This window comes from Xenopus laevis, chromosome 3L (assembly GCF_017654675.1).
Source record: "Xenopus laevis strain J_2021 chromosome 3L, Xenopus_laevis_v10.1, whole genome shotgun sequence".
In the NCBI taxonomy this organism is placed as follows: domain Eukaryota; kingdom Metazoa; phylum Chordata; class Amphibia; order Anura; family Pipidae; genus Xenopus; species Xenopus laevis.
Window position 1 is genome coordinate 122,410,511 of NC_054375.1, and position 22,497 is coordinate 122,433,007.

At 38.7% G+C, this 22,497-nt stretch overlaps 1 protein-coding gene across 1 annotated transcript in view; it reads right to left on the reverse strand.

Annotated features, from left to right (window-relative positions):
* Window positions 1-22,497, reverse strand: part of pcsk6.L (proprotein convertase subtilisin/kexin type 6 L homeolog) — a gene marked incomplete at both ends in the record, with an annotated part of 85,480 nt that overhangs the window by 22,552 nt on the left and 40,431 nt on the right. Inside the window, 7 exon segments of the mRNA NM_001092998.1 lie at window positions 616-752; window positions 4,526-4,714; window positions 8,746-8,863; window positions 11,246-11,349; window positions 12,199-12,299; window positions 15,473-15,685; window positions 18,583-18,755. Of these exon segments, the coding sequence (NP_001086467.1) occupies window positions 616-752; window positions 4,526-4,714; window positions 8,746-8,863; window positions 11,246-11,349; window positions 12,199-12,299; window positions 15,473-15,685; window positions 18,583-18,755 (1,035 nt within the window).

The following is a 22,497-nucleotide window of genomic DNA, read 5'->3' on the forward strand; positions in this document are numbered from 1 at the left end:
TCCTTACCAGGTATCTATATATAACAAGATCAGTTTGGCAATGTATATTATAGCAATAGGGTAGGTATAGGAAATGGTTGCTTCGTGGGAAAACTTTTTTTTTTTCAATTTTGAAGTCTGACATGGGGCTAGACATGTTGTCAGTTTCCCACCTGCCGCCAGTCATGTGACTTGTGCTCTGATATAATTCAGTCACTCCTTACTGCTGCATTGCAAGTTGAAGTGATATCATGCCCCCTCACCCCCCCCCCCATCAGCCTGTCAACAGAACAATTGGAATGAAACAAGTTAACAGCTCCATTGTAGATATGAGAATAGCACTCAATAGTAAAAAGCCCCACTGCAGCTCCTTCAGTCACATTAAGTTGGAGTCACACATACATGTACATCTAAGCCTCATATGAAGCTTCAACATGCACTACATGCTGCTAAATGCAAAGCCACATCTCTCACTTTGATGACTCCTGATCATTCCCTCCCCCACACCTTGCATCTCAAGGCAGGACCCACTTTACCTCTTGTATCTGTTATTAGACGCTTTGTATGTAAATCTGTAAGTTCAATGGGTACACCCATGTATTGTAAAGCATTGCTTTATGTGATAATACTAATTACCTTGTATTTCTGGATTGCGCAGCTGCGATGATGAATCATGAATTTCCAAAGTCCATTCCCCTTCTGCCTTTTCACCCCAACAATGCACAGTCATGAACTCCCAGTTTTTGAAGCCTTCATTTGAAGAATCAAACGTTCTGTAATATACACTAGACATTCACTGCAGGCTCAATGTGTCAAGCAAATTGCATTATCTAGTTAATAAATGTTTCAAGCCCTTTCCTCATGCAACAATTCTTATTCAACAACACAATTGGATCAGTCCTAGATCCATCCATTATTTATCTACGAAATATACAATGCAGGTGGCGCAGAATGACAGGTTTGAGTACCCATGGTCTACATTAAACCTTTTTCATTTTGGGGCCATAAATATTGGCCGTTGTGTTAAGCATTTTTTGCTTTTTCAAACACAGCATGCACAGTTTCATAGCACTTGCGTTTATTACGTTTGAAAAAATAAAAAGAACAGATTTTAGTACTAGTGCTCACTAGTATGACTTTTATATATTTGATGAAGGCTATAATTAAATTCTTCTATTTACTTTCATGATCGTGATGGCTGTACAGGATGACTGAAACTCTTATTAGGCTGTTGATTGGAGCAAGTACAGTATATTCAATCTCAATATGAATATACATAACCAAACTGCACTAATACACTTTATTAAGCTCAAATCAGTGGATTAAAATGGAAGAGTGGTGGAGATGTGGCCATGGTTATTTCCAGGCCACTGTTTAGACCACAAAAGCACCAGCTTTGTTAAAAAAGCCTGCTGAGATAATGGGTTTATAAAATAATCTGTTCAAACAGATAGAAACATACTATTACTACAGACAAATGGAATGGTGTGTGATTAAAAGTTCCATTGGCAAAATATCTAGGAAAAATGGCTAGCTAATGATTATTTTCTGTAAACTGGTTCAACCAGTTTGTATAGTTTATATAAATGATGACAGTATCTGCAGTACTGCATTAAAACTGGGGATTCTGACCAAATATAATAAAGGAAGATACAACTATCCTTTAGTACAGAGTGCTGTTGCTATGGTAATACTTGATAATATAGATTTTTACAGCCATAAAAAGTTAACACATTTAAGAAAAGCCAAAATAAGAAAGGTGATACAAGTATCTTTGGACACTGTTGAAGCTAAAAATGGCTTTTTGGGGAAGGATTACATTTGCAATGTGGAACATTTATCTACACTACCATCATGACAATAACAGTGGGACTCAAATCAGATTTTAAGACAGATGTGACTATCTAGTAAACAAACTGGTCTCGTTACAGTGAGAGGAGAAAGCCCCCGGCTCAGTGTCCATAGCGTAAAGTGCATCTCCATCAACCATACCAAGCACCACTTTCCTTTCTTTGTGATTTTAAACCAATTTGTAGACATGTTCTAACTAGCTCGATCTTGTTCATGCAATGGGTTGGCATCTGTTATGCTGGGGTTATACATCAGTTATTAGTTCTCTATGTGCATTTGTTTCCATGGCTATGAGGAGATCAGTCTCTGTAACAGGCAGCATTACTATCTCAGGGGATTATGGATTTAGAAACACTTGCTTCCAAGAAAAATCCATCTTTAATGAAGGGATACCTTCAGTAAAATATATTATCTGCACTGTTTAATAAAGAAAACGAGTGTTGTAAAAAGTGAATAAATGATGTGCTTGAACCTGGCTGGGTTATTTGTGGTTATTCACGGCTGTCTAATTTCAGGCTTTATATTCTGGCTTTCTTTATAAAAGCATTCTGTTATGGTTTTCACTGCAGACTTAAAAGCCACCAGGAACTGTAGGGCACTGGGGCTAGTCATTAACAGTGATGCTCATTAAAACAGGACTGTCCCAGAGCAGTCCAGAAAGTTCAGTGGAGGTTGTACAGGGTAGCTCTAATATAAAACATGGCTATAATTACTCTGGGCTTTAGTTGCTGTCTCAAAGTAAATAATGGCACACAGCACAACATGTCTGCACAAAAATATAGACGTTGTTGGGACCAGTCACAATATTATTTTTTTAAAAGAGCACTTCAGTATATAAATAAAACTGTGTAAATAGGCTGTGTGAAATTAAAAAATGTTTCTATAATAGTTCTATAATCTATAAAGGCTGGAGTGAACGGATATCTAATGCCATATCCAGAGCACGACTTCCTCCTTTGCAGCTCTCTAACCTCTTCGTTAGCAAGTGACTTGAGGGGGGCCACATGGGACACAACAGTTAGTTTGCTTCTGATCTTTAGTATGCAGGTCAGATGTCCAAAGTGGCCCCCCTTTAAGTCACTGATTGGCTACGGACTGGTAATGGTAAAGAGCTGAAAGGAGGAAGTTGTGTTCTGGATATTACAATATCCAATCACTCCAGCCTCTAGATCACATTTTTGGCTAACTATATTGAAAAGGTTTTTTTTATTATTATTATTTTTTACAAGCTATTTGCCCAGTTTCATTATTACACTGAACAATTCATTAAATAAATAAATCCTGCACAGCAAAGTTAGCAGACATTATAACCCTTGCCAACAATTGCTTTACACTGGCTTCTATAACTCGAAATTGGGGTTCATTTATCAACACTTTGCTAATCACTTATTGATTGCTATGAGTTACTGAGGCAGTTTGTCCCTCTCTTTTTCCAAAAAAGAGATAATATATACGAGCCAATCAGTTCTAATTAGCATTCATTATGCAAACATCCAATTGCTTGCAGAGGGATACTGCCCTAATCTTAGATTTCTTCAACTTGGATACATGGAAATACCTTTTAGCCAGTAGTTGTGACTTTGTTCCTGAGGGAGAAATGAGGTAGATCTGCAGGTCTAGTGTTTAGAGGACAGAAAAGAATGACCCACAATTTGCACCATCCCATTAGTCATTCAGTGAATCCCATGACAGGAAGTGAAACATAAAACGTAACCTTTATTGAATTACTTAAAAGTGACCAAGGTGAAAAATTCACAAACAATTAAAAATACAAAAAGGAGGAGCCCATCAAAAGCTTCATGTAGTCTCATACCCCCAAAGCTCTAATAATCGATCGTGTTCAATCTATCACAGTGTCGGACTGGGAAACCAGGGGCCCACCCAAAAATCTTAGACCAGGGGCCCACCAAAAGACCTTAGATCAGGGGCCCACTATTATAATTCCTTTCCTCATGCAACCTCTATTCTGCCAGTCTCTTTTCTTTACATGGTATAATATATTATTCAATCTATTTAGTCTCTTTGTTCTCATAGAAATAGGGAATGGCCATGAAATAGGCCAAATGTTTTGAAGCAGAAGGGCCCACTTACACCTGGGCCCACCGGGAGTTTTCCTGGTATCCCTGTGGGCCAGTCCGACACTGATCTATCAGGATCACATAGAGCACATCCTTCATGGGGTAGACTGTTTTAAGTCCTGTGCATGATAGCTAAAGGCAACTTCAGTGGTATTAGGTACCCAAAGGGTTACTACACTTGTATGTGCAGATGTATATAAAAGAGCCGATAGCTGTGGGCAATGCTACTATTGCACCCACATCGTAACCGCAACCCCTCTATGTGACAGATATGTAGTGGCAAAAGATCTGTCTTCGAGGGTTACGTGCTCGGCATTGACCCAGTCTGATCACTGTATTGTCTTAAGCCTGTCCTTTCACCGTACACCCCCAGCGTTCCTGGCGGGTCTTGTGAAAACATATATATATATTTATTGCGGCGCTAGTATCATTAAACTATCCCTTCTCGGTATGCCCCCAGCGTTCCTGGCGGGTCCGAGGTAAGGTAAATTACGGCGCAAAAAGACTTTTAATAGAGCTGATGTTCTACCTGCCTAATTGAGCTAAAATAATTGAGAGGCGCCTAGAGGGATACTGCCCTAATCTTAGATTTCTTCAACTTGGATACATGGAAATACCTTTTAGCCAGTAGTTGTGACTTTGTTCCTGAGGGAGAAATGAGGTAGATCTGCAGGTCCCCTCTCCGTGGATGAGATATGGTGACCCTGACAACCACATGTTCTAGATTGGTCACATAGTGCCCAGCATTATCTACACAAGCGTTGGTTTGAGTGGTAGTACGGATCAGCTGGTCAGCTCGGATAAACCTTGAATAAGAAAGACAACATTAAATATGTATCAGCTTTTCTGCCCTGTGAATTGCCTGGTGTGCAAGATACAGTCCTGTCGCATTTGAGTACCTAAAAAAAAAAAAACTGCAGATAAAGGGTGGTTAGTAGTAGGTAAATTCAGATATGAGTTGTGCTGTGGGTTGGCAGGTCACAAAAAAAACCTTATTCATGTCCAGGCCATCCTCAAATTACATTACTTCTGGTTTTAGGCGGACATAACTTAAAGCAGGTAGTAGATCAAGAAGTTGGTCCAAACAAACAAAAATGTAATTTGCCATGGGTTACTTCTTCAAGTATAAAATTAACTTTTAACCACTTTTCAACCACACCTGGCCCTGTATCTATTATTATTATTATTATTATAAAACAATGGTGACATTCCCATCACCACACAATTCAGCAACATTTAGGGTCAGATTTACTAAGCTCGAGTGAATGGTTTGAATTTCAAAAAGTTCGAATTTCGAAGTAAATTTTTGGGTTCTTCGACCATTGAATAGGCTGTATTCGACTTCGATTTGAACGATTCGAAGTAAAAATCGTTTGACTATTCGATAATCGAACTTAGACTTCATACTTCGCCAAATTAAAGCTACCGAAGTGCAATGTTAGCCTATGGGACCTTCCAGAGTACTTTTCTAAGTTTTTTTTTTTTTTTTTTTTGGTCGAATAGAAATCCTTCGATCAATCGATAAAAATTGGTCGAATCGGTCGATCGATCAAATATGCTAAAAATCCCTCGACTTCGATATTCGAAGTCGAGGGATTTCAATTCGATGGTTGAATTTCGAGGGTTTTAACCCTTGATAAATACCCCCCGTACTGTATGTCCTGCTGGGTGTACCTCCATAGATGTTGTGAAAATTATGAGAGCATAGGATAACATTCTGGGAACGAAGCATAAAAACGGACAATAGTAAATTTAGAGATTAGACTAGAAGAATGCCAGAAAGTTACAGAATTGTTTATTTTCATCACTATATTGATGAGCACAGTTTTCTTACATAGCAAGGCTAGTGCATCTCTATATGAAGTTTTGAGCAGTGAAACTCTGTATATGGCAATCAATCCTACTCTTTTAAACATTTCTGATGTTGTTGTGAGAAAACATTTAACCAATAGAGAATGGTCATTTTACTACAATGTACTGTAATTCTCACATCTGTTTTTAAATGTTTTTTTTTTTTGTTTTTTTTTTAATATTTGATCCTTGTTTTATCTGTGAGCTCCTCAACCTTTCCTGATCTAATGTGTTGATTCCAGTGTAAGCCTGTATTACATTTAGCTATGCACATAATATACACAATAAGACTGATTTACATGGCAGAGAAAAAGTGTGAAAAAGAAGTAGGACCATAAAACAGTCGGGAAAGTTATACATTAAAGATTGTAAAGAAGCACTCTAAATTCTTCCAGAAATGAGGCAAAACTCTGCACTCCCAGATGTTTGGTGACCAGTGCATTTAGCAATAAGTCAGAACCTTTAAATAAAATAAAAAAATTAAAAAAAAAAAAATCTACGTATGACATGACTGCATATTCTTCGCTGCTAGGCCAGAATATACATTGCTATCTATTTCATAGAGCTGCTTCTCTGTATGCAGGATTAGAAAATGACTTTGCATGCATATTCAAGCAATTGATCAGCACTGCAATCCTATAGGAAAGAACTGATTTGCTGCTCAGCCATGACTGTGCCACTTGTTATAAAACAATTTCCTTATGGTCAGGATAAATAGGTTAGTGCTGATAGTTGGGATAACATTCAAACAACTGGAAATCCACGAGAAATCCCCCAGTTCAAAATGCATTAACTGCCCCTATGTTTGGCACTGGAAAATGAATCACCTAATGAACACAATCTTACAATAACGAATAAAATACAATAATTTTCTACAGTACCTGACATGTTGCCATAAAATTCTATACAGTATAACAGAGGTGCACACAAAGCAATGAGACATGCACAGCTTTCATAAGAGCCTATCTCACCAATCCCTAAACCTACAGAACTGTAACTGTTGAACACTCCAGATGTAAAATGAAGCAATAATGCAGATGGTTTTAAATTCGGTTTAGAAAACCACCAGTAAAGAAAAGTGCCATGAGGTGCAGAAGATGGCAGGAGAAGGAGATGAAAGTTCATTATTTTCCAGTTAAACTTCAAATGAGATATAGAGCTCAGTCATAAAATAATCCACATTAAAATATAAATATTTCATTAATTTCCTATAAGAAATTACCACAGAACTAGAGCTGATTGCCCCTTCACATACACCCTCCAAAAAGAAATGAAAACCTCTAGGCAGCTAAATTCTACATCTCCACTGACAGAAGCTCAGATCTATCTGCTTCCCCCATGGTCATAATAAATATCAGCTGGCCTCACGTAGCAGGCAGCAACCATGGAACTAAGATGGATAAATAACATCCCCCAAGCTTTTATACAACAAACTCCTAATTTTGAAAGAATGATCTGAATCTCTGCCTGAGAAAAGGTGCATTTAGGGTATTTGGAGCCTGCACAGAGGAATATGAGATCAAACCACAAACGACAATTGTGTGTATCTGTGCATTTGTATAGAAATGCCAGTACTAAAAATTGTATGTGGCATTACCCATTGAAATCAACGACACTTATGCAATCTCCACCTGGATGAATCGACACCAACAAAAACTAAACTGATCACCCTTCCACCTAGACCTGGTCCTTCTCCCCTTTTACCATTTCTACTGATGGCATGCTCATTAACCCTGTCAACTCGGCACATTTTCTGGGGGTAATCTCTCCTTCTCTGACCATATCACCATTGTCAAAACAGATTTTGTAGTAGTACTTAGGCAATAGTGCCAAAATCTGCACTTTTCTTTCTCAAGCAGCAGTGAAGAACCATCTAGACTACTGCAATCTTCTAATAACTAGCCTGCCTAACTCCCATCTATCCCCACTATAGTCTGTATTTAATAGTGCTGCCAGAATTCTCCTTTTGTCCAGGTCCCTCCCATGCTGCAGTCCTTGTTATGGCTTCCTCACAGCCCTTCATTCCTCTGCACCTCACTACATCTCTTCTCATGTCTCCATATGTTCCTGGCTACGCCTCTGCTCTTCTCAGAATAACTGCTTGGTCACTTCACCCACTACTGATGCCATTTCCTAGATTAAACCTTTCCACTAGCTCCTCCATAAATTTAGACCTCTTGGGCAAACATGCAAAACATTTGACTAGTTCTGGTTCTTATAGTGCAGTGTCGGTGTAACCTGCAGCACTTATCCTTTGTGTCTGTACATTACCCACACACTTACTGTAAGCTGAGCTCTATGGGGAAGGGACCTCCTTCATCTCATGTCTAACTTTACTTCCTATTTATTATTGCAATGTTTGTTCTTTTAACGGATACATACAAACGTAGCTTTATATAAATGCATACATGCCCTTGATAAATATGCCCCTAAGTGCCAGTTTTAAGTTGCACACTGGGTGTAATTGTACAGTGACTGGCAGAGGTTATTCCTGTCACTATGAGACATAGGGCAGCATCGGGCAATATCAATGTTTTCTCTGTTGGTATTTTTCCGCTTATAGTCTGTCTTTAGCCTTAATTCTTGCTCGGATGTCCTAAAGGCAGGATAAACCCCCTCCAAATTTAGTTTTAGTTTCTCATAGTTCACATGAAGCAGGGTTACCTACCCTAGTCTATTTAGCATGATAGTTCCCCTTTAATAGTTGAACTTTTAATAGTAAAAGTTAATAAAACATAACGGGAGATAACTCAATCCATTTCTTAACTAGCTCATGGAAATCTGTTTTCACATATTTTCGCGCACATTTATATAAAATACAGATGACAATGGTTAGCTTTCCTATTTGTCAAATCACCCTGTTCCTCAGGTCAGCGTATACAACATTGTCAAACAATATAAATTAAGCGGTAAACCCTATATAAAACTAGCATGTGAGCAATTAACCTCTTAATTTCTATTTTTTGTATACAAACAGTTCACTCACCTGGGCCGCCTGTCAGACGCGCCTATACAGACATGTTGAGGAGGGACTGTTCTCCACCTTTTGGCTTCCACCACCATAGCATCGGCATCAACCAAACCAAAGCCATACAGATGGCTGACTGCAAAAAATAGAGAGCTGACAATTCTGGAAAGATTTATATATGATCACACAGAGAACTGAAGTACACAGATTCATGTTTACATCAGGCATTTTTTCATTCATGTGAAGGGAGGCGGCATGAGTACAGTACTTTAGATGAAACCATTTGGGAGGAGAATGATATTTTGCTCTGGGTTTGATGGGAAATAATACCAGACATAGGAGAAATGGCATATCCAGTTCTACACACTAAAGTAAGCCTAGCACTGCAATGCCAAATGTAGCCTCCCATGTTTATTGTCTAGAGCACCTGTAACAGTGCCAGGAATGTGTGTGTTCTAAGCTTTAAGTAATCAAAGTTGAAATCATCAGCACTTGACCTGTTCCAAGGCCACACACTGTGCTCCGGAAATGCTTATGTTTAATCAGCTGAAGCCCAGGGACAAAAGAAACATTAAATGATGCACTTTATGTAAATGTATTCTTCTTACAGTGAAAATATGCATCATGTCCATGGCATTTTATTTTTATGATGGAAAGCATTACAGATCAGGGGCTCTCAGGAATAATGTTCCTGTGGCTTCAATTGTGGCCATAGCCAAAATTTGCTGGGGGACACTGCTGAGCAAAGCTCTGATGGCTCCATGATCAGTTGAAAAATACAGTACATCATTTCAAGCTATTAATATGAAATGTATGTTTCTTCAGTCACATAGCTTATGACAACACATTGCCTGCACCTTATCGTTGTCCGAAATCCCACAGCCCTAACACAGTGCACAACACAGCCAGGTTGGTCACCAAACCTGCATGAAAGCACAGATTAGTTGAACTACACGTGTACTGTGAAAGTGTGCCGAGATATAGTTCAACAGGTGCTAGAGGTTGCAGTTGGGAAATCACAGGTTCAAATTTAACACCACTGGCTTTGTATCAAATTTACACACTGGTGGCGGTGCCACAGGTTAAACAATTCTTGAAAGAATCCAATTAGAATTGATCAGTGTGTGGTGGGTTAGGAGGAGTTATAGGGGCAAATTCACTAAAATCCGAAGTTGCACACAGGGGTGGCATAAGGTTGCGGAGTTGCGCTAGCGTTGATTCGCTATATAAAGCGAAGTTACGCTAGCGAAGGCTAATTTGCATACGGCGCGAAATTCAAATTTCAATGGAGGAACACGTATCTGCACTACAAATGCCTAGAAAACCTTCAAATCAGCAAATGAAAATTTTTACACATGTTCCCACTGTCTAGGTAAGTTGCCATGAGTCAGGAAATGTAGGGGGGAGGAAGGGGAGCCCCAAAATTTTTTCGATCTTTTTCAGCCTATCAGCCATCATGTAGAAAACACGCCAGCGTTTTTTGCGACTTAAAAAAAAAATTTACTTTTTTTTTTAAACAATCCCTATCTACTCTATTGCGCTTCGCCAGGTCTGAGGTGGCGAAGGAAGTCTAGCGTAAAAGGTAGCGTTCAGTACACTGCGCAAGTTAGTGAATTTGCGTAGTTTCGTCGCTAGCGAAAATTCGCCTGGCGTAAGGTTGCGAAGTAACACTAGCGAAACTACGCCAGCGTTCGTTAGTGAATTTGCGCAGTAGCGAAAATGCCAAATGCTAGCGAATTAACACTAGCGTTCGGCGCTTCGCGGCTTAGTGAATTTGCCCCATAGAGTGAAGGGCATTAAGGCTGATGGCACAAATGGGGGCTTTTCAGCCTTGCCAGCTGTTAAGGGCAGCTATTTACTTGAATGGGAACTGCCTGAAACCTTCTGACAAAATAAAACTTACAAACTAAAAGAAAAAAAAAATAACCTACAGCTACATTTTATTACTTTGAAATTGTGTGACCTGTTTGAAATAGATCATTGGAAAGCAGTGTTCTCAAACCACACTGATGTGTCTGGTAGAGTCTTGCGTGGAACCAATTTATAAGACCCGGACCTGTCCCGAACCCACAGCCAGAACCATGACCCGCATATTTACTCAATTTGAACAGCTACCCGACCAGGACTTGCAACTGCCTTATCCGCAACCCGACCCCCAACCTGCCGACCACCATAAAACTGGAAGTGATGTCCCATCATCAAACGTGGGACAGAAGTGCGCTGTGTGATGTAAGAGAGCTGTACCTGAAGTCAAATGGGAGGGCGGGGGCGAGTGGAGGGAAAGCTGCAGCAGGAAGAGACCCGCATCTATACCCGCACCTGAAAAGTCTACCCTTGTTCCGCAGGGTACCCGCTTTTTTTGTGGGTAACCCGCGGGTACCCCACCCGCTGCAGGTGTCTGGCATGCACAGGTATGTGGCCAGTATATGGAAGCTGCTATATGGTCTGATTGGCCTTATCTGAATGTTTTTTCTTTTATATATTTTACTTATATACATACACCACATTATTTTCTGACCTTTGCGCCCAGCTCCATTTGTTCTCCAGTCAGGGGCACGGAGATGGACAGAGCGTGAGGTTTTCACAAGCAAATGCTGAACATCCCGCCAGTTGAGCATTGGGCTGAGAAAGAGGAGATAAAACCACTGAAAGAGTACATGCAGGCATATTTTTTTTTCAGAGAAGTGCCCAAAAAGACTGCTGTCCAAAGACAAGTATTTTCAAGTCTAAAACTAAGCAGTTTGGAGGGGGGCTGTGGTGCACTGCAATGGTGTTTTAATATAATGCACTACAAGATTGAGCACTGTTCACACTCCATGCTACAGACACAGGAAACTGGACTTTAGCAAGCAATGGGTGAAGTCAGCTCAAGTACAAGAGTCTTTAATAGAACTATAATATTAAAGGAACAGTAACACCAAAAAATGCAAACAATGCAGTGTTGCCCTGCATTGTTAAAACTGGTGTATTTGCTACAGAAACTCTACTATAGTTTATATAAACAAGCTGCTTTGCCGCCATGGGGGCAGCCATTCAAGCAAAGGGGACACAGTAGATACAGATAAGTTCTGAAGAATCCCATTGTATACTACAGGGCTTTTATGCTATCTACTGTATATCTGGTGCCCTTTCTCATTTTCCAGCTTTGAATGGCTGCCCACATGGCTACACAGCAGCTTGTTTATAAAAAAAAATATTGTATCTGAACCAAACTCAGTTTTACTTGTGCTTGCCAAAAGTACTTTAAAACACAATTTTTTTGGTGTTATTGTTCCTTTAATGCTGCTGTAGAGGAATAGGGAAAAATGCACACTATGTATTAGGATTGGGCGGAGTTATACAAAATATATTTGTTGATGGCCAGATACCTTTTAAGATTTACCTGCAGGCAAATTGGCTCTTGACAGAATCTCACCTTGGTGCCTAAACAAGCCTTAGACTCAAATAATCCAGCAAAATATTTTAACTCACTTGGCTTCCAGTGCTAAAGCAATGACACCAGCTACCATGGGTGCTGAAACAGAAGTGCCAGTGTGGTCGTCTGTACAGCCCTGTCTGAGGTCCGTGGTGACCTGCAAATAGTGAATGCTACAGTTTATAAACCAGAATCAGAATATCAAGAATCGCAACTGCTATCAAAGACTTTTGCATCCTTTCCACTTGCCATTCCAAAGTACATAGAATCCTTCTTAGCAGAAACCCCAATCATTTGGCTTCAGTAAAATGACAACCATTAACGTTCCAGTTTATTTCCGATGGATTACTATTCCTTTTTAATGAGGTTTCAAGCTCTTAAATAGGGCTACGTAGTTTTGTTATAATAAAAAATTAGTATGTACTTTTTAACAGTACAACTATGGCTTATCTGGATACCCAATATCCGAGTTATGGGAAGGCCATCTCCCACAGGGACAATTTTAAGCAAATAATTAAATTGTTTTTTAATTATTTCCTTTTTCTGTGCAATACAACAGTACCTTGTATTTGACCCTAACTAAGATGCATGAATCAATATTGTTGGCAAAATAATCCAATAGGGTTTATTTAATGTTTAAATGTTTTTTAGTAAACTTAAATTATGGGGATTTAAATTACGGAAAAAACTCCAGGTCCCAAACATTCTAGGTAACAGATCACATACATGTAAAGAGATTTGTATGCTGCATGGATTTAGCTCATGAGGCTACTTTATCCTATTGTGTACACTGATCAGCAATACAAGTAATAAGGCCTAATAAGAGTAAAGTACCATTAATGTTTAGTAATTCAAATTCATAACAACCAATCCCAATGTAGTTTTTATGGATTGACACGATTAATGGAATAATGCTTTTCTTCACTTTTTGTAAGTGGACATAACAATGGCGGACATCATTTACAGAACGGAGAATATTATAAACAACTACTTTTCTTAGCAAAGTGACCTTTAGGTACCATTAATGCATAGTTTAAGACACAAGACAAATTAAAAAAGGTAATTTCTGACTGCAGGTGCAATTTCAGACAACTCGCCAGGTTTTCACTTTTGATGCAGTTTCCCCCCCCCAGAATTTCAGCATAAAAACTGTGCATGTGCTGGGAGATGTACCTGTCGCAGCTGAACGCTGAAATTAACACAATTTTACATGGTGGCAAATCTAGACTGGGATCGAGTCACTTCTGGGGCTTTTGCACCTATTCACACAATGTTGTGTGGGACCCTGGAATTACTGCTGGGTGGCAAAGCATTTTTACATCAGTGCATTCTTAAGATGGGACAAAATTCGTATTTGCTCCGCCAGCATAACAAATGCACAGGGTCGAACTGGGTTTGCAGGACACTGGGGAAAAACCCCTTGGGCCCCATCAACCCAGACCCACTCCCTGCACTGCTCCGTGACCTCCCCTAATGGCCCATTTGATGCTGTTGGGGGTCCTGACCTGGCAACCCTGGTGGGCCCAGAACCCCTTGTATGATAATGTGAATGTGTGATACTAGCCTTAGAGACATACTTATCAAAAAGTGAAAGTTGGTTCATCCTTTGGGTCTTATAGCAGGACAATGGCCAGAAGCACACTTCAAAAATCACCCAGGAATGGTTAAAAACATGAAATCTCCTAAAGTGACCAGTAATGGGTCCAGATCTAAATCCCATTGAACCATTGTGGAAAGACCTGTAAGCAACAATTGATAGAAGGAATCGGTCTAATCTTGAGAACTGGAGCAGTTTGCAAATGAAGAGTAGTCCAAACTGTCATTACACTGTCATTCATGGCTATAGGAAGTGCTTGCTTTCAGCTTATGCTTTGCAAAGGGTGCAATACCAAATATTTGTTAAAATAGGTTAAATTTGTAGTTCTGAGTAACAAAGTTCTGTAACCAATATTTCCAGCCACACTTGTAAATTCAACATTCACAAAACCATTATCCAAATGTGAAAAGCCTGCAGTATTGAAGAAAGTATTAAATGGCTGAATGCTTTAATTTTATTAGCTCTGAAGTGTATGCTACACATTTAAGGACAAAACATTTTGGGCAATTTATCTTTACACATAAATAGATCTCATGCTGTGCCATTGCTTGATCCTAAAATATCAGGTACATTAATTAGCACAAGCATTAAGCATCCTTTCAGTCAATTAGTGAGGCAGAGAGTCAGGGGAAGTAGAGGTTTAGTATTTAAATGACGTTCTCAAGCAATGCTGTGAAAATAGGCTCCAGAAATAGGAGGTTTAGTAATTGGATGCTAGATCTATTGTTTGGGCTTAGCAGACTGTAGGGGATAGATGGGAGGTTTCTGAAACAGTGAGACGAAAATAAATAAAATAGGTAAAGGTTTATTCTTTGTTGGATAATGCTACATTAGGAACTGCCCTGATTTATGCTTATTATCACAGTGGGATTTTGAACAGTGAAACTTTTCTCCTTTTTAATATTTCAGTCATGCAATAGGCAGAACTACAAAACCTCCATGTTAATCATAAATGCATTATTACATATCACCAGCATTATAAATACTGGCCATGAACAATGGGGAATTGGCCTTACAATTATGCAATCTGCAGGCATGTGAGTATATCGGCACACACACACACACACACACACGTATGAGACCTGTTACCCAGAAGGCTCTGGATCTTTCCATGATATGGATCTTCATACCTTATCTATACTAGAAAAAAAATAATCACGTAAATATTAAATAAACCCAATAGGCTGGTTTTAATTCCAATAAGGATTAATTATATCCTAGTTTGGATGAAATACAAGGTGCTGTTTGATTACAGAGAAATTTTTATTAAAAAATTTGGATTTTGATAAAATGTCTACAGGAGACAGCCTTTCTGTAATTCTGAGTTTTCTGGATAATTGGTTCCAGATAACAGATCCCATACCTGTATATAAAAATAAAAGCAACAGGATTAATGCAATGCTATTGTCAAGCTATTTTGATTGATCACAACACAGAGGGAGTAGAAAATATGAATATGTTGATTAAGGAGGAAGAAGTAAAAACAGAAAAAAAGGGGTTAGGAAAAAGACAAGGAACTAGGTAATTATGTATTACTACCTTAAGACTTAAAGCCACAGAACAATTGCAGATTGTAAGAAGGGAACATTTGCCTCTGCTGCAAATCATGTACAAAATTAAACTGTAAACTACAAGTTACCTTCATATAACTCCACCTTCTGAATAGATTTCTAAACTCATCGCAGTACTTATATAAGAGGAAATCCGTAATGCACCACCATAATATAACTTACAATTTTCCTCTCGTAGAATGCTCCACTGCTGTAAGTTGTTGCTAGGGTAGATGCACATTCCTCCAAGTACCAGGGTTTATACCCATTTTCTGTTGTACTACTAATGGAAATAGTATATATGCTGTTGGTATATCCATCGCAGGAACAGTAATCTCCTTCTCTACCACCATTGCCAGATGCCCAAACAAAGATGGAGCCCAATCCTTTTCTGCCCTGTAAGGCACAAAATACAGAAGAAAATTAGCATAGTTATACTGGCAAATGCTTAGACTTTAGTCATCTTAGTTTTCTTCCCATGGTAAGATTTATGGAGATTTTACACAAAACAAATAAATCTGCAAGAACTGGTGCAGTTAATTTATTTATAATGGGAGGCTACGTGCATTAGTAGCTACCGTACCTGCTTATTGGCTGGTAAAGCTTACCAGACTGACGCATGTTTTAGCTCATGTTACTACACTATGCACACATAAGGTTATTTACAAACAGGGGACACATGAGTATTAGTGCAGTAGCCATCCGCAACCAGCTCTTGGACTCTGCTAACTTTGGTGCTTTTTACAGAACAGTCACTACAAAACTGAATGTAGTACCACTATGTAGTGATCCTTGTAAAAAGTGGGTGGTGAGAGCAAATTTCAGAAAGCAGTATTGGTACATATACATTCTGAGAAATAATGAAACAATGCTAGTCCCATATGGGGAACAAGAAGGACCATAAGACCCCTCTTATCCTTGTCCAGGTATGGTAGCAACCTTCATAACCCATTGCCATCTTTAAAGAAGAACTAAAGCCTAACAAAGAAGTAGATAGAAATGTTGAACATTATGTTTTGGGTTTTTGTACCAGCCCAAGGCAACCACAACCCTTTAACGAGGAAGATTTGTGTCTCCAAAGATGCCACAGTAGCTCCCCATCGTCTTTTCTGCTGATTCACTGCACATGCTCTGTGCTGCTGTCACTTACTGAGCTTATACAATACACAAAGAATATAAAAGTCACAATATAAGGCTGATTAGTAATTAATACAGATAATTACTACATGGCAACACAGAAGCCAGTGCAATTAGCATCAGAATTTAATAATCAGCCATGTAGCATCAACTTATATTACAGGACAACCTCATTTTCTGATGACTAATTTGCTAATACCCCTAAACTCAGCTTCTCAACAGCGCTCAGATTAGACACTTTACAAGATGGTGACCCCCTGTGACAAGGTTGAAGTCCTGGATCTTTGCCGCTATTGATAATCTGAAACTTTAGTCTGGTGCAACAAGTTTATTATATAAAATATGGCATTTTAAACCATTTACTTTTAGGGTTTAGTTCTCCTTTAAAGTCTATAAAGGCACTAACTGTTTTACACATCTAACAGTTTTGTTATTTTCTTACATACATACAAGTAGTTTAGTGACTCTTAAGGTGATGTAGAGTGAAATTCTGAGACAATTTGCAATTGCTTTTAATTTTTTATCTGTGGTTTCTGAGTTTAGCTTTTTATTTGGGAACTCTCCAATTTCCATAATCTGGTTGCTAGGGTCCACAATACCCTAGCAAGCATGCATTGATTGAAATAAGAGACTGGAATATGAATAGGAGAGGGCAAGCATGGGTAGATGAGTAATAAAAAGTAGCAATGACAATACATTTGTAGCCTGACAGAGCATTTGTTTTAGATGGGGTCAGTGACCCCCATTTGAAAGCAAGTAAGAGTCAGAAGAAGGCAAATTATTCAAAAACTATAAAGAATAAATAATGAAGACCAATTGAAAGGCTGCTTAGAATTTGTCATTCTATTACATACTAAAAGGCGACAAAAAGGTGACCCACCCCTTTCAATGTGCTGAAGGGAATCCATCAAACCGTTTGCTTACAAAATAATTTGATGCCAGACAGATAGAAGACATGTTGGAAACTCTACTTTGACAGAAATGCAGAGGAGACAAAACGCTTGCTAATGCATTGACGACATTTTATAATAAACCAAAAGAGCGATAACATGCAAGGAGCACTTTACACATGTAACTCACGCTGTATTCGGCTTTAGCCAATCAAAGAACTTTCGTTTTTATCCCCCAAGCCATCCCAAAGTTTTAATTTTAATGTCCCCAAGAATAAGAGCAAAAGGAGGGGAAGGAGTAGGAAAGTCAATGCCTTGTGGCTCCAGGCCAGGACATCACTGACAGCTCTGGAAGAATACCAGCCTTTCACAGCTGCATCTGTTTGTTTTCCTTTGAGAATGGACGGCTTGGGAATATTCAAGTGGTTCCTCCAGTACTTTGACTCATAACTGGAGAGGGCAGCTCCCTCCATGCCTTATCACATTGCAGCATGTGACAAATGTGTCAGCTGTATTCACACCCCAACCATATGGATGCATGTAATGGAAAATAGGTTATATTACATCAGAATATCTCTGTGGCAAAGAACAAATTAAACAAACCTTTTCTACAAGAAAAACAGACCTTGCAATGGATAATTTTGAATATTTTCTTGGTTTTGACTTAAGCAGAACATGATATCATAACAGTAGGCGGTGAAAGTGCTTTAAGTAAAGCAACGTAAAGGTCATGTATTTAACGTCTTCTTTTATGCAAATATTTAAATGCTTTACATTGTCAGTTTGTACTCCTCTGGTAATTACTCTTATACGGTATTAGTAGATCATATGACTGAATTTTGGTAAAGCAGTCAGCACATCAATTTTCTCTCCTTTGGAGAATTGGTGCACGTTCCTCAGTGGCCACTTACCACGGATATCACAAAGGCAATTTTTTGTAGAACAGCACCAAACTGAAAGTCTTCTTATTTAAAAAGCCTTTATTTCAGCTAAGGGCATCACAACAACGTTTCAGGCCATGCAGCCTTTTATCAAGCATTGATAAAAGCTTGATAAAAGGCTGCATGGCCTGAAACGTTGCTGTGATGCGCTTAGCTGAAATAAAGGCTTTTTAAATAAGAAGACTTTCAGTTTGGTGCTGTTCTAAAACAATTGGTCATATTACTGAATACATGACTCACACATAAGGAAGATGGTACCATCAACAAGGGTTAAATGAAGTTGAATTCATGCAGAGGAAGTGTTAAAGATGCAGAATTCTGTTACCTTCTTAATGCCATCCTCAAAAGCTTTTCTGGCCAGCGGTCCAGGGCCATCCACAGTCTTTCCATCATCGTCAGGGCCCCAGCTTGAACTATAAATGTCAATGTAGTCTGGTCGGACGCCCAGAGACTTTGCCTCTACAACATCTGTTACATCACCGTCAAGCATGCGGATTCCTTAAAAAAAAAATAAAAAAAAATTAAGCAACAAGCCAATAATGTTTATTTTTTTATTGTTAAGAATCTAGAAAGCCAAAGGGAATCTGGGCATTGGCTTCACCAACAACAGTATTATTATTAAGCTGTGGGCCAGATGTGTTTGATTGTTCCCACATGATAAAATTATTGTGAATATTATGTTAAAATATTAAAACAATTAAAGGGTATTTGTATGTAGGGCCCTGTATGGGAGCCTCCACTGTTAACAGCAACGATCATATACATTTTATTAGCACTTCTGAAGCAAACATACTATTTTTAGTTCTGGGATACATATTTAAATGTATATGCAGCCCTTTTATGTTTCGGGGTTACTGGCAGACCATCACAGGGACGCATCTGACTCTGATGACCGGGCCAAATTATAATTCAGATTATGTGCGAAGCCAGAAATTTACTTTTTCTACAGAAGGCTAAGAAAGAAGAGATTAATTCAATAAATTGTTTTAGGAATAAGGCTAGCTTGTTAAAGTAAGGTCTAAACAAGTATGTTGTTCTACTTATCAGAACATATATGGAATATATAAGTGACTTTTTATATAATGAACATTAAAAAAAAATCCTTTAACCATCCTTAAATGTGCACACATGAAAACACTTCTGCAGGGAAATATAATGTTGTGTATAAATGGCCCTCTACCATTAATACATTGTTCCACAACTAGTTACATGCAGGTACATATAGACGCATATTGTTCAGGTCTTGCTTTGGCTATGACCTCTACAAGTAACAAGACCAGGCAAGGTGAGATCAGAAGAGGATTAAAAAGGGGGACAAAAGCAATGTTAAACCAAAATATAGAAAATTGGAAATGGAAAACAAGAACGTACTGTAGCAGGTTTACAAGGGGAGAAAGAGAAATGAAACTAAGGTCAATTTAACAAACAAGTCACAATTTGAAAGAAAAACCAATGCATATAGATGTTGTGTATAGTAACAAAAATTTTCCCCCCCCCCAGGTGCCACCTTGCTTTCTGCAATACTACCATATCAACCAGAAACAAAAAGATTATAAAGTATTTGATCCTTATGTCTCACCTTAGACATTAGGTTTGTTCATCTGTAAAATACGAGCCACGTTTATGGCTTCTGGAGAGTTCATTCCCAGTCTAGCATTAAATTGAGTGTATCGTTGTGTGACCCAGCAGTAAGAACACATTCAGACTGAAATTTGGTGCAGTGCATTCCACTGACATTTAATGCTCCAAAAATATGTGAAGCGGCCTTAAAGGGGACATAAACCTTTCAGATTTAAAATATATTTTAACTCTATGTAAAATTTTTGTGATACAGGTATGGTATCCATTATCCAAAAATCCATTATCCTTAAAGCTACAAATTAAGGCAAGGCCATCTCCCATATAGTCCAATTTAATCAAACAAGTCTAATTTTTAAAAAGGATCTCCTCTGGAATTAAAAAAAAAAAACAAACATAGTAGCTTGTACTTGATGGTAACTAAGTTGCATATATCCATATTGGTGGCAAAGAAAACAGGATAAATGGAAAAAGCCTAATTTTGTAGGCAATTCTGAATAATATGTGGGGGCCCATTTACTTAGTTCGAGTGAAGGAATAGAATAAAAAAAAAAACTTAGAATTTCGAATGGTTTTTTGGCTACTTCGACCATCGACTACGACTTCGAATCGGAGGTTTGAACTAAAAATCGTTCGACTATTCGAAAATTCGATAGTCAAAGTACTGTTTCTTTAAAAAAAAAACTTCGACCCCCTAGTTCGCCACCTAAAACCTACCGAAGTCAATGTTAGCCTATGAGGAAGGTCCCCATAGGCTTTGGAACAATTTTTAGGTTGAAGAAAAATCGTTTGATCGATGGATTAAAATCCTTCGAATCGATTTTTCGTTCGATCGAACTATTTGCGGTAAATCCTTCGACTTCGATATTCGAAGTCGAAGGATTTCAATTCAGCAGTCGAATATCGATGGTTAATTAACCCTCGATGTTCGACCATAAGTAAATTTGCCCTGTGTTGTTGGTCTCAGATTGTGCTACAAAGTAATTTTATCTTTAAAATTAGCCCCTTTATTTGAGCTCCCTATAGATGTTCTCTGGTCCTCGTCTGTGTTTCAAATGAGGGGTGGGCGGGTCATAACAGTCCCTGCCAGAAGCACAGAAGAAGGGGAACAGCCAATCACAGCCGTGCAGTCACACAAGCACAGATAGGCTTCAGTTCCCTATCAGGTCCTGTTAGCTGATGATTGGTTCCTGTCATACAGTGCAGTGAGCTGAGTGTCAACTGCTCCCCTGCACAACCTGGGAATTCAGGGAGTAGAAGTGGAACAGATGGGTGAGTAACCAGAAATACTTCTTTATAAAGCACATTCCTTCTATATACAAGAGTTTAATGGACTTGGTACCTTGTTTTTTTACATAAAATGTCTCCTTTAAGGTGTGGTTTTCCCTTGAAGAAAACCGGAGGTCCCAAGCACTCCGGATAATAGATTGTGTGGGATGTTTCGTTCAGAAAATGTTCATGGATAAACTTCTGTCTGTGGGTCCTTGTATGGCTCATATTTCCTTGATGTGATTGTCTGAGCCCTGCTTGATGCATATTCATGAGCTGGTTTCTTTTTGTGCTCAAGAAAATCCTACTTGTACACTTTTTTTTTTACTACCGCATACCTTGTGTGTGAAAAAAATATATATTTCTCTGTAGAACTATCAATGCAGTGAATAATTTCACACTTATTTCACAGGTGTGCTGCTTGTTTCAGCTGCAGTCATTGCAGTTCTACCATAAAATGTGTTTACTAAAAATTTATTTTAAAAAAGCAAAAATATTCTGCAGTGCTGTACAATAGAAGGATGCCATCATACATACATTTTTTTTTTTTTTTTACAAGCTGTGCTCATTAGAGCCTAGTCACAGATGCTTTTTGTGAATTATAATTGTATCCAAAGTTTGTATAATCACTATTATAATTATGCCTGTTTTTACAAACCATTTTGGCAACTGATGCAGTAGCACCCAGTAGCATAACTATAGTGCACCGGGCCCCATTGCAAAAAAATCAGAGGGGCCTGGTGTACTTCCCTTTTACTTCCCGTCTCTCCCAACTTGCGTCCCCCCTTACTTGCTGCAGGTAAGAGAGCGGCTAGGGGGAGGGTTTTTTTTTTATTTTTATTAGCTATAGAGGAAGCAGACCCCATAGTCTGGGCCCCCATGCAACTGTGGGGTCAGCTTCCTCTATAGTTACGCCACTGGAAGCACCTTATTTTGAATGGATTATCAATGGGCATTGTTGGGATTACTACAGGTGTAGTTTCTAATGGTTCTATTTATAATGCACTATTCCTAATCAAATATACATGTATATATTTGGTTAGTTTAACATATGACCAGGCCCCTAAAAGGGGCTTGTAATGCATTGTGTGTGAAAGTATAGGGGCGATAAATAGGACCTCAACAACATCATATGCAATTTGTAATGCAAATATGTTATACAGCACAATTCCACTCTCTGACCTAGCACTGCTTTTGTGGTTTTTCAAGTTCAAGCCCATGGACTTCTGCTTCCATAGCAATGATACGCATCCTTACTTTGCCTATCTAGGACAACTGAAATTCTGGTAACTGTCCTTTCACTAGTCTAAAATAAGTGATATTGTCAAGATTATAGATGATCTTGTTTTTTTTTTTTTTTCAACCAACTATTGGCAAATAATTTTGCCCTGCT